At 42.6% G+C, this 12989-nt stretch overlaps 1 protein-coding gene across 1 annotated transcript in view; it reads right to left on the reverse strand.

Annotated features, from left to right (window-relative positions):
* The window catches only part of cfap184 (cilia and flagella associated protein 184), a 29465-nt gene that overhangs the window by 7936 nt on the left and 8540 nt on the right, over positions 1-12989 (reverse strand). Inside the window, exons 6-9 of the mRNA XM_068020073.1 lie at positions 9579-9768; positions 8321-8412; positions 3264-3417; positions 539-732 (exon numbers count right to left, since the gene is read on the reverse strand). Of these exons, the coding sequence (XP_067876174.1) occupies positions 539-732; positions 3264-3417; positions 8321-8412; positions 9579-9768 (630 nt within the window). The remainder of the gene's footprint in view (positions 1-538; positions 733-3263; positions 3418-8320; positions 8413-9578; positions 9769-12989) is intronic.

Below are 12989 nucleotides of genomic sequence, written 5' to 3' on the forward strand. Positions count from 1 at the left end.
TGGTCAAGGGTGTGTTCTCCTGAGAAACATCCTCTCTGTCTTTCTTGTTCAATTAATGCAGGCACAAGGACAATGAAGGCCTCACGTCACATCAGGCCTTAATTTTCCAACCCGCACCCAGAGCCAGTAAGGCTCCAAACTGCAAGTGGAGCCTCATATAATCTCTTAGTTTGCCCTTCTTCCGAGAAATGTTTAAAACCAAAGCTAGCTGCCAAACTAATACCACATCTGATTTATCTCATCTTTTCACTTGCTTTTTTTCAACCTTGGTAGTGTCCTGTGTTATAGACTGTGCACCTTTACCTAGGTTTCCCAATTTGAAAAAAACACTGGGGACTAAACAACACTGCTTTTCATTTACATGGAGCTTTTCATATTGAAAAAATATCCCAAGGGTCTTTAAAGAAGTGGAGGGAGGATGGTGGGAGAGAAAAGACAAAATGCACAATCTGACATTTGCAAGTGGCTAATAATTTATGCAGTTTGTATTTAGAAAAATGTCACTCCCAGAAACCACTAAAAGTAATGGTCAACCTACCAGTAGTGCTGCATGTCTCCCTGGTCGTTTGTTTATTGCAGTCTTTGCCACAACTTTCTTCCTCGACATAAACATCCTCCATGCATATTCTGTCAACTGCTGCTTCTCCTCACACTCAGCATTGAGATCAGCAATCTGTTTCCGGTACAACTTGACCTCCTCTCTATATTTGGCCTGCAACTTAGCCAGAGTGTCTGTGCAAGAGAAGCAAACTTCAATCAGTGACATCAATTCCAGATCTTCTTTACCATTTTCAATTTTCTCCCCTCCTTTCCTGATGATGCAAACACTTACTGGGGTAGACTGTTGTAGGCTACAGATATATGCCCACTGATACATGCCATCAGGACCATTCTATATATAAATCCAGACAGTGAGAGTTAGAAGACTATTCAATTGTGGAAAGCACCAAGGCCAAACTGTCCTTAACTGATAACCCACATACATGCACAGTCCCACCCCTCCTTTCACACAGTGCATTCCAGATCACAACTCACTGCCTAAAAATTGTTCCTTCACTGGATTCAGGGTGAAGGAACCCTGACTAATTTCTTTTTTCCTCCCTAACTGAGGGTGATTTAGGCCAGTTGTAACAAATTGTCTGTCCAGTTGAGAATAGCTAACTCAAACAGATTATGCAGAAAACTTCAGACCTTCTGATCAGCATGGTTTAGTACTACATAAACTGGTGCTTTCCCCCATGAAGGCAGCTGCTCATTGCCTATCTGTGAATGCCCCTAGTTTTCCAGCACAGACTCTTAACCAATAGATTAATGGTGGAGTTGGGGCTGAGGAATCTTCTTGGAGGAGAGTAGATTTAATTTCTATATCTAACCCATGCTGTACTTGCCCTGGGAGCTTTTGATGGGGACAATGTAGAGGGAGTTTTACTCTGTATCTAACCCCGTGCTGTACCTGTCCTGGGAGTGTTTGATGGGGACAATGTAGAGGGAGCTTTATTCTGTATCTAACCCCGTGCTGTACCTGCCCTGGGAGTGTTTGATGGGGACCATGTAGAGGGAGCTTTATTATGTATCTAACCCTGTGCTGTACTTGCTCTGGGAGTGTTTGATGAACTAGTGTCGGGGAGTCTTTATTCTGTATCTATCCCATGATGCATTGTCATACCTTGTTATACCACCTAATGAGCAAACGAAAAACATTGAGGCAAAACCCTTCTACTCTCCGTCTAGGCAGTGTTCAAACTCAGGTTTTTGAGGTTAAGAACCAGTCATCAAATGGCCTACACCACACGTAGCTACTTATAGGAATATGGGAACAGGGTTGGCCATTCAATCCCTCAAGCCTGTTAGATCATGGTTGATCTGTATCTCAACTCCATCTACCCACCTTGGTTTGGTAACCCTTAATTAACCCACTGAGGGACACCACTAGTCAGATCCTGTCAACTACTGTACATAACTCTCTGAATCTCTCCTATCCAATTCCATACCCTTGTCAACAGTTTGCCTCCCATTTCATGATGCACAGAATGAAACAGTATAAAAGGAGGCTATTTGATCCATCGTGCCTGTGCTGGCTCTTTGAAAGAGATATTTAATTAGCCCAACTCCCCCTGCTCTTTCCCCATAGCCCTGCAAATGTTTTATTTTCAAGTATTTATCCAATTCTCTTTAGAATGTTATTACTGAATCTGCTCCCACCCCTCCTTTCACACAGTGCATTCCAGATCACAACTGACTGCGTAAAAATTGTTCCTTCATGTTGCCATTGGTTCTTTTGCCAATCACCTTCAATCTGTGTCCTCTGGTTACTGACCCTCTTGCCAACGGAAACAGTTTCTTATTTTCTCTATCAAACCCTACATGATTTTGAACAGCTCTATTAAATTTCTCCCAACACTTCTCTGCTCTAAGGAGAATAACACCAGCTTCTTCAAGTAACTGAAATCCCACATCCCTGGTATCATTCTAGTAAATCTCCTCTGCACCTTCTCCAAGGCCTTGATATTCTTAAAGTATGGTGCTCAAAATTGAACACAATCCTCCAAGTGAGCCCTCAGCAGTGTTTTGTAAAAGTTTTGGAATAACTTCTTTGCTTTTGTAATCTTTACTTGTAGTTATAAAGTCAATGATCCCATGTGCTTTTTTAACAGCCTTCTCAACTTGTCCTGCCACTTCAAAGATTTGTATACATATACCGACAGGACTCTTCCTGCAACCCCTTTAAAATTGTACCATTTTGTTTATATTACCAAAATGAACTCACCCCTTTGGAAACTTAGGAGTGCCAGAAGTAGCCAGCTGCTAACGATCCTCATAGAGTCATAGAGTTATACAGCACAGAAACAGGCCCTTCGGCCCATCGTGTCCATGCCGGCTATCAAGCACCTATCTATTCTAATCCCATTTTCCAGCACTTGGCCCGAAGCCTTGTATGATATGTTCCTGGCTGAACATCTCTTTTGTTCAGAAACATCCGTTATTAAAGGTCTTTCTAATAGGGGGTGTGGGATAACTGAAAGGAGTGTGGTGAATGTTAGGACTGTTAACTTCGGTATAATTCTCTTATGTGGAACCTTATCGAATGCCTTCAGAAAGTCCACATAAATAACATCCTTACCCATAGTTAATATCTCAAATAACTCAACTAGGCTCTTTGGTTTAATCTTTACTGTCAACATTGGATTTAAGCTCATTCCCAGAGTTGACATGACAATGTTTCTATATCTCCAGCCCTTTTCACACCCTCATTTTTCCCTTACCCATGAACTTCACGTATCGTTGTTCGTAGTCTGAGTGGGTTTTCTTTAACTCGATATTTGTTTCCTCTATCTTCTTCTTGCGGTAGTAATCTGCTAGCTTGTTCTGTATTTGGCTGTTATGGTTCTTCAACCTCTGCCGTTCCACAAATAACGCCTGAGCAACAACAGGAGCAAAAGGATTTCAATCAGCATTCTATTTTATAATAGTAAATCTATCTCCCAACAACCTTTTCTCATTAAATGAGAATTGATAGATCAGGGATTTACCTTGTTGTTTGACATTGTACAAAAAATTAACAGTTTAAACTAGACTGGACATTGGGTGGTTTTCTTTTCCGAGAGAGTAGTGAGCCTCTGGAATACGCTGCCAGCTGGCACACTGGGTGCTGACATTGTCTTCAAGAAGGAGCTGCACCAATTCTTGACTGGGGCAGGAGATAACATCATATGGAACATATGTCCAACATACAACCCCCGGGCCAGGATCTGGCCTGCCAGAGTTTCCATCTGGCCTGCAGATGTATTTCAGAGATGAGAAATTTTCCATTGTCTTCTTCTTTCAGATCGCTTTTTAAAACATCACGCTGTCAGTTTCACAGCTGACAGGTGCTGACATCGGGAACAGCAGTTTCCCAACTTCAGACAGCTTTGGGGTTTTCTGGCAGGTTCCAACTTTTTTTTAAAAGCCCGCTGGAAAAACCCAAAGCTGTCTGAAGTTGGGAAACCGCTGTTCCTGATGACAGCACCTGTCAGCTGCGAAACTGACAGTGTAAATTTTTTTAAAAACTAACCAACCACAAAGCTGCTGTGCTGAGCGCTCTCACACCCTGCAACTGTTAGAAAGAGAGAGAGAGAGAGAGAGCGCGGGGGAAGGGGCAGGGGGGGGAGGAGCAGAAAAAGAGAGAGGGGGCAGAGAGAGAGAGAAAGACAGACAGAGGGGGGTAAAAAGAGAGAGAAGGGGGCAGAGGGTGGGGCAGAGAGAGAATGGGGCAGGGAAAGGGAGAGGGGGCGGGGGGGCAGAGAGAGAGAAAGGGGGACACAGAGAGAGAGACTGGGGGACAGAGAGAAAGAGAGAGAGGCGGGACAGACAGAGAGAAGGAGAGACAGAGGGACAGAGAGAAGGGGGGGGCGACAGAGAGAGAAACAGGAGGGACAGAGGTAGGGATGACACAGAGCGAGGATAACAGAGAGGTGGGGTATCAACAGAGACGGGGGACACGGGGAGAGAGACAGACAGACAGACAGAAAGAGAGAGGACAGAGAGTGATCTAGATCACGCCCAATAGATGGACATCTATCTGGAATACTCCACATCGCTACTACAAGTGTGCAGGCAAACACTGACTACTGTGCAAGCAAAAAAATGCCAGGTAATGCCAACATAGTAATGGGAAAGTAAGTCAATAAATTAATCTTCTCATTTAAAGCTTCTTCATAAAAATGCACATTTATTGTTGTTTTGATCAATAGTGAGATAAATATTTAGTGCCTTTATGTTTCCGAAATTGTCTCACCAGCTCCCCATGTAAAACAAAAATTGTAATGTACCCCCCCTACACGAAAATCTTAGACACCCCTGATATAGAAGGTAAGTATCTTTGTAAATAGCACTTAATCCGCGTGATCTCCTCGACTGGTTTTGATCGGCTGAAGGGATAAGAGAGGAATTTTACGAATATTTTTCCCTCATTGGCCCTGGAGTTTTTTCTGTTTTTCTTTGCCCCTTTCAGGAGTTTGTGCCCTGGTTGAGAAGTGGGGCAGAGGAGGAAAGAAGGAGGTATTTAGTCACAATGCCCCAGCCATCATGAGTGTAGGGAAGGCTTGATCATCTTTTCTTACCTGTCCATTTCTTATGGTCTTCTGTCATTTGAATGTGACAGTAAACCCAGACCTTGTCTGCCCATTCAGGTGGATTTTCAAAATTCTATGGTATTATTCAATGAAGGCAGGAAGTTCTCCCAACGACTCGGTCAACATCCTTCCCTCAGCCAACATCCAAAAAGAGATTAATTGGTCATTCATCCCATTGTTGTTTACGGAAATTTGCTAGATGCAAGTGCAGCAACTAATAGTCAATGCACTTCAAAGCAAGTAATTGTATACAAAACACTTCCACATATTTTTGAGAGTTGGGATAAGCTGCTAGATAATGTAAGTCTTTTTTCTTTATCACATGACACTGAGAATGTTATATACTGGACCTTATAACAGATCAATTTGCCTTACTTCCCTTAGTTTCCCTCTTATAACCTACAAGCTTTTAGAAACCTAATGAATTGAAAAAAAGAATGGATGAAAAAAGGCTTGCCTTTATAAAGTGCCCTAATGTGATCTCTGAAACATCTCATTGCACTATTGTAACGTGAGTAAATGTGAAATAAAAGAAAGGATTTTTAAAAATTCATTCATGAGATGTGCCCATCCCTAATTGCCTTTGAGAAGGTGGTGGTGAGCCTCCTTCTTAAACTGCTGCAGGCCATGTAGTGTAGGTACACCAACAGTGCTGTTAAGCAAGGAGTTCCAGGATTTTGACCCAGCAACAATGAAGGAACAGTGATATATTTCCATGTCAGGATGGTGAGTGGCTTGGAGGAGAACTTGCAGGTGGTGTTGTTCCCATTTGTCTACTGCCCTAGTCCTTCTAGGTGGTAGAGGTCGTGGGTTTGGAAGCTGCTGTCGAAAAAGCCTTGGCAAGTTGCTGCAGTGCATCCTGTAGATGGAACACACTGCTACCACTGTGCATTGGTGGTGTAGGGAGTGAATATTGAAGGTGGTGGAAGGGATGCCAATCAAGTGGACTGCTTTCTCCTAGATGCTGTCGAGCTTCTTGAGTGTTATTGGATTTGCACTCATCCAGGCAAGGGGAGAGTATTCCATCACACTCCTGACTTGTGCCTTGCAGACGGTGGACAGGCTTTGGGTATCAGGAGATGGGTTACTCGCTGCAGAATTCCCAGCCTCTGACCTGCTCTTGTAGCCGCAGTATTTAAATGGCTGGTTCAGTTACATTTCTGGTCAATAGCAACCCCCGGATGATAATAGGGGATTCAATGTGGAGTAATCAGTTCAGTCATAAACTTATTGAATGGCAGAGCAGGCTCAAGAGGCTGAGTGGCCTACTCCTGCTCCAAATTCGTATGTTTGTATATTCATATTCCGTGATGGTAATGACATTGAATGTCAAAGGGAGATGGTTAGATTCTCTCTTGTTGGAGATGGCATTGCCTGGCACTTGTGTGGCATAAATGGTACATGCCACTTATCAGCCCAAGCCCAAGCCTGAATGTTGTCCAAAACTTACTGCATGTGGGGCACAGACTGCTTCAGTATCTGAGGGGTTGTGAATGGTACTGAATACTGCAATCATCAGTGAACATCCCCACTTCTAACCTTATGTTGGCAGGAAGGATATTGATGAAGCAGCTGAAGATGGTTGGGCTTAGTACACTACCCTGGGGAACTCCTGCAGCAAAATCCTGGGCCTGAGATGATTGGCCTCCAACAACCGCAAGTCCCTTCCTTTGTGCTAGGTATGACTCCAATCAGTGGAGAGGTTTCCCCCAGATTCCCATTGACTTTATTTTTGCCAGCGCGCCTTGATGCCACACTTGGTTAAATGGGCGGCGTAGTGGTTAGCACCGCAGCCTCACAGCTCCAGCGACCCGGGTTCAATTCTGGGTACTGCCTGTGTGGAGTTTGCAAGTTCTCCCTGTGTCTGCGTGGGTTTCCTCCGGGTGCTCTGGTTTCCTCCCACAGCCAAAAGACTTGCAGGTTGATAGGTAAATTGGCCATTATAAATTGCCCCTAGTATAGGTAGGTGGTAGGGGAGTATAGGGACAGGTGAGGATGTGGTAGGAATATGGGATTAGTGTAGGATTAGTATAAATGGGTGGTTAATGGTCGGCACAGACTCGGTGGGCCGAAGGGCCTGTTTCAGTGCTGTATCTCTAAATCTAAAAAAAAAATCTCAAGTGTCCTTTCAGTGAACTTGGGTAAAAAAAACACATCCATGGAAATAAAATATTAAAAAAGGAAGGACTTTTGTAACAGGTTACAGATTGTGGTTGAATACAATTCTGCTGCTGATAAGGGCCCACAGCAACTCATGGATGCCCAGTTTTGAACTGTTGGATCGGCTCCGAATCTTGTATTTTTATAACACCTTTCATAACCTCAGGAAGTCCCAATGCTCTTTACAGCCAATGAAGTACTTTTGTAGTGTAGTCACTAATGTAAAAAATGAGGAGCCAATTTGTTCACAACAAGATCCTACAACAGGAATAATGATCAGATGATCTGTTTTTAGTTATGTTGATTGTGGGATAAATACTGACTCGGAAACTAAGGGGAACTCCCCTGCTCCTCTTCAAAATAGAGCAATGGGATCTTTTACATCCACCTGAGAGGGCAGATGGGGTCTTGGTTTAATGTCTCATCATGTTCTCCTTAGAGTGGAGAAAGAGATTTGATAGAGGTGATTAAAATCATGAAGGGTCTAGATAGAGTAAATAAAGATAAACTGTTTCCAATGGCAGATGGTACAGATTAAAGGTGATTGTCAAAAGAACCAGAGGCAACATGAAGAAAACTTTTAGGATTTAGAATGCACTGCCCAACAGGGTGGTGGATATAGATTCAGTAGTAACTTTCAAAAGGGAATTAAATAAATACTTAAAGGAAAGAATTGCAATAATATGGGAAAAGTAGGACTAAATGGATTGCTCTTTGAAACAGCTGGTGCAAACTCATTTGGCTGAATGGGCTCCTTCTGTGCTGTACTTTTCTATGATTCTATGATCTGAAAGGTGGCACTACTGATCCCTCACTACTGTAATGGAGTGTCAACTTAGATTATGTGCTCAATTCTCTGGTATGGGTCTTAAACCCACGACTATTTGACTCACAATGAGATGAATGACTAGCTACCCTATAGGAGAGTATAGCAAACAAAAAAGAGGAGTTAAACTGGAGAATATACTAGTTACATTAACTGTCAGAGTAAGGTACTAGGAGGTATTGTAAAAAATAGAAAAAGAGTCATAAAGGAAGGGATTTACTTGATATTTGTACTCCAGCTCCAGACGCTCAAGAGATGCTTGTCCATCTTCAACCTCAGCATCTTCATCTCTCTCTTCTACAGTGGGTGTCTCTAGCAGAAGATGAAAGATGACATTTAAAATGGTATCTTGGCTGATATGAAAGTTGATCATAATTCTTCTGAATTCTAATATACATTCCTTACAAAAGCATTAGAAACATTTATTCTGATTTATAAAATGAAGTCAGACTGTTCTGAAGATCTTCTGCATGCAGCAAGTGTGGACATGCAGGGCACAGGTGAAAAACTTTTAAAGTTCAACAAGATGGAAGGATGGATCCTCTTGGTCCTGCAGTTGGCTGCATCGGATTGCATGCACACAGTGACTACACAAGAACTGGTCTGTATGCCTGTAAAGGAGCCTGCCCAACTTCTGTATGTTAATTTAAATGGATGGAATTTCAGGTGAGCTCCCTCATGAGTGTGTGTTTCTCCCTGCCCAACTTCCAACTTTCATATGTGCGTTGTACCCAGGAGATGCAGTACACCAGGCGGAGGACTAGAAAAATCCATCCTTGATTTTCGAAAGTCCAATTAGCTGAAATCACTCAATCACTGCTTCTCCAATGTACAAGGCTGCTGATAGGCATTCGACCTAACTGTTCAGCCAAGAAGCATTTTAATCATTTACTGTGGTAACAGTTCTAAGTTATAATCCGTCTCTAAATTGATAGTAATAAAAACAAGAAATGCTGGAACCACTCAGCAGGTCTGGCAGCATTTGTGGAAAGAGAAGCAGAGTTAACGTTTCGGGTCAGTTCTGAAGAAGGGTCACTGACCCGAAACGTTAACTCTGCTTCTCTTTCCACAGATGCTGCCAGACCTGCTGAGTGGTTCCAGCATTTCTTGTTTTTATTACTATCAATTTAGAGACGGATTATTTCTTGTTTTTATTTCAGATTTCCAGCATCCGCAGTATTTTGCTTTTATCTAAATTGATAGTGTTTTTTTCTTTCTTTGTTCCCAAGTTCCATAGTGCCTCTATATCAAAAGTCTATTATTTCTTCCAGGCCCAAGATATTATCCCCCTTTCTCCACACAGCTAAGATAATGTACCTTTCATAGTTCATTGCAAGCTGTATCCTCGCTCTTCAACCTAGTGCCACCCAATGATAGTAAGTCTAATTTCCATGACCTTACCATCCAACCCAAATGCAAGTCTTAACGTTCTATTGGTATAACCTCCCCTGTGCCATCAACTTTGATGCCAAGAATACCTTCTCTCTCCGGTGTCCCAGGTTCTAATGTTGGTAGACCTTTTGCAAATTCTTCCTTTACAGGACTATCATCATGTGCTAAATCTTCACCAATGATAGTCAGTGGTTCTTCCTTCTCCCCTTCTGAAAAAGTGTTACTAGTGGGCAAAGGTGATGCAGTCTGCTTCTCCATTTCCTTTGCTTCTTCATCCTGGTTATTGATGGAAAAAGTTGAGTTAGATTAAACAATATAAATAAGACTGATGATACACTGAAGTAGTAGCAAGATTGGAATCTGAATCTGAAAGATGTATTTGCAGAATGTAGATTGGAGTAAATGTCGAATCTTCCTCGGTCCAATATGATATTAGCCAATGTCCATCTAAAGTACATCCTACATAAAAGCTGACAAACATCCTTTATTACTTAGCATAATATTTATATATGGCACTTCGTAGTAAGCATACTTAAATAACTGCTAGTATTACAGTAATTGTCTTGTTCCCAAGTTTCAGCACTTATGCTTACCTGGGTTTATAACCTTCTCAAGTTTACAGATTAAGAACAAAGAACAAAGAAAATTACAGCACAGGAACAGGCCCTTCGGCCCTCCAAGCCTGCGCCGATCCAGATCCTCTATCTAAACATGACACCTATTTTCTAAGGGTCTGTATCTCTTTACTTCCTGCCCATTCATGTATCTGTCTAGATACATCTTAAAAGACGCTATTGTGCCCACGTCTACCACCTCCGCAGGCAACGCGTTCCAGGCACCCACCACCCTCTGTGTAAAGAACTTTCCACGCATATCCCCCCTAAACTTTTCCCCTTTCACTTTGAACTCGTGACCCCTAGTAATTGAATCCCCCACTCTGGGAAAAAGCTTCTTGCTATCGAACCTGTCTACACCTCTCATGATTTTGTACACCTCAATCAGGTCCCCCCTCAACCTCCATCTTTCTAATGAAAATAATCCTAATCTACTCAACCTCTCTTCATAGCTAGTGCCCTCCATACCAGGCAACATCCTGGTGAACCTCCTGTGCACCCTCTCCAAAGCATCCACATCCTTTTGGTAATGTGGCGACCAGAACTGCATGCAGTATTCCAAATGTGGCCGAACCAAAGTCCTATACAACTGTAGCATGACCTGCCAACTCTTGTACTCAATACCCCGTCCGATGAAGGAAAGCATGCCGTATGCCTTCTTGACCACTCTATTGACCTGTGTTGCCACCTTCAGGGAACAATGGACCTGAACACCCAAATCTCTCTGTACATCAATTTTCCCCAGGACTTTTCCATTTACTGTATAGTTCACTCTTGAATTGGATCTTCCAAAATGCATCACCTCGCATTTGCCCTGATTGAACTCCATCTGCCATTTCTCTGCCCAACTCTCCAGTCTATCTATATTCTGCTGTATTCTCTGACAGTCCCCTTCACTATCTGCTACTCCACCAATCTTAGTGTCGTCTGCAAACTTGCTAATCAGACCACTGATACTTTCCTCCAAATCATTTATGTATATCACAGGGCTCAGTCAAACCCAAGATATACATTTGCTCCTCTGATGGCTTATTGTGTAAATGTATCACCCAGTGTGATACTGGGATGCATAGATCAGAAAGGTACCAGATTTGAGCCCCAGCCTGTTCAGAAGCTGCTAGTCTCAGCTGGATCTTTGGTTAGGGCACTACAATTGACTTAAGCACAAAGATTAATGAGAGAGAAAAACTACCCAAGTTTCCTACTCCTGATTCCTACTAGAAAATGTGTATGATGGATGGAACAAAATTGAGCTTGACTAGTTCTGATGAAAGGTCGCTGACCTGAAACGCTAACTCTGCTTCTCTCTCCACAGATGCTGCCAGACCTGCTGAGTATCTCCAGAAGTTACTGTTTTCATTTGAGCTTGACTATGATAGTTCTGCAGCCACATAGCCTGTCAGCTACACAACACATGAAACTAGTTGGATAATGTATTAAAAGGCTGGTGATGCCTGTAGCATCATACTTCAGCAAAAGAATGTGCGTCAGGAAAGAAGCAAACCAAGGGGAGAATAATTTTTAAAAAGGCAAACACTAGATAACAAACTTCAATATCATGGTACATTGACATTCAGTCCTGTGCCCATCTAACTGTAAACTTCTACTTCCAGCATTGATTTTCAGAGTTTACATATTGATGGAACCCATTGTCCAATTTGTTTATGCAGCATTTCCAGGGCATTAAACATTAGGTTTTATTCGTACAGCAGTGTATATCCAGACAATGTTGCACACTCTAGCTAATGAGATGGATTGTTACCAGTGGGTTTGTGTTGGTTAGGTGGGTTCTCAAATGGAAAAGTTCAATGATCAACTGCTTGTTCATTGGTAACCGAGACCAATAATAGCTTGAATATATTAACTATATTCAAAAGCATTAGTTTACAGGTTTCAGACAAATAGACAGAATCATGCAACAGGATCTCCCAAAGCACCAGTAAAAATCCTGGAATCTCATATAATCAGACAAAGATTGACGCTGAGCCAAACAAGGCAACATCAGTTGGGGAGACTAAATGCTTGGTCAAAAAGGTAGATTTTAAAAAGCATTTTAAAGGAGGAGAGAGATAGAAAGGCAGAGAAGTTTAGGAAGGTAGTTGTAGAGCTTAAGACACATCCACCAATGGTTGACTGAAGAAAGTGGAGCATGCATTAGGGGCCAGAGTCGGAGACCTAGCAGGGTTGTAGACCTGGAGAAGATTACAGAGATAGAAAGGGGTGAGGCCATGGAGGGATGTGAACATAGGGTGAGAATATTAAATATTGAGGCCTTGCTGGGATAGGAACATGTGGATCGGTTATCACTGAGTTGATGGTTGAGCAGGATTTGGTGCAAGTTAGGATACAGGCAGCAGAGTTTTGGATGTTTATGGAGGGTGGGAGGCAAGCCAGGAGCGCACTGGAATAGTAGAGTCTGGAGGTAATAAAAGTGAAAGCAGTTCTGATGAAAGGTCATCGACCTTAAGCGTTAACTCTGTTTCTCTCTCCACAGATGCTGCCAGACCTGATGAGTGTTTGCAGCATTTTCTGTTTTAATTTATAACAAATATGTGGATGATGATTTCACCAGGAGAGAGGCTGAGACAGGCGATATTATGGAGGTGGAAGTAGGTAGGAAGTAGAGAGAATATGGGGTCAGAAGCACAGGTCAGGGCCAAATGGATTCCCGAGGTTGCGAACAGTCTGGTTCAGCTAGAGCTAGCAGCTGGGGAGGGGAATAGAATTTGTGGCAGGTGCTGAAGATAATGACTTTGGTCTTCCCAACCTTTAATTGGAGGGAATTTCAGGTCACACGGGAGTGGATATCGGACAAGCAGTCTGAAAGCACGAAATCTGTAGAGCATAACTTGTAGAAGTTTGGGAAGTAGAGATGGTTGGAAC

The sequence above is a fragment of the Heterodontus francisci genome, chromosome 41, assembly GCF_036365525.1.
Source record: "Heterodontus francisci isolate sHetFra1 chromosome 41, sHetFra1.hap1, whole genome shotgun sequence".
In the NCBI taxonomy this organism is placed as follows: Eukaryota; Metazoa; Chordata; class Chondrichthyes; order Heterodontiformes; family Heterodontidae; genus Heterodontus; species Heterodontus francisci.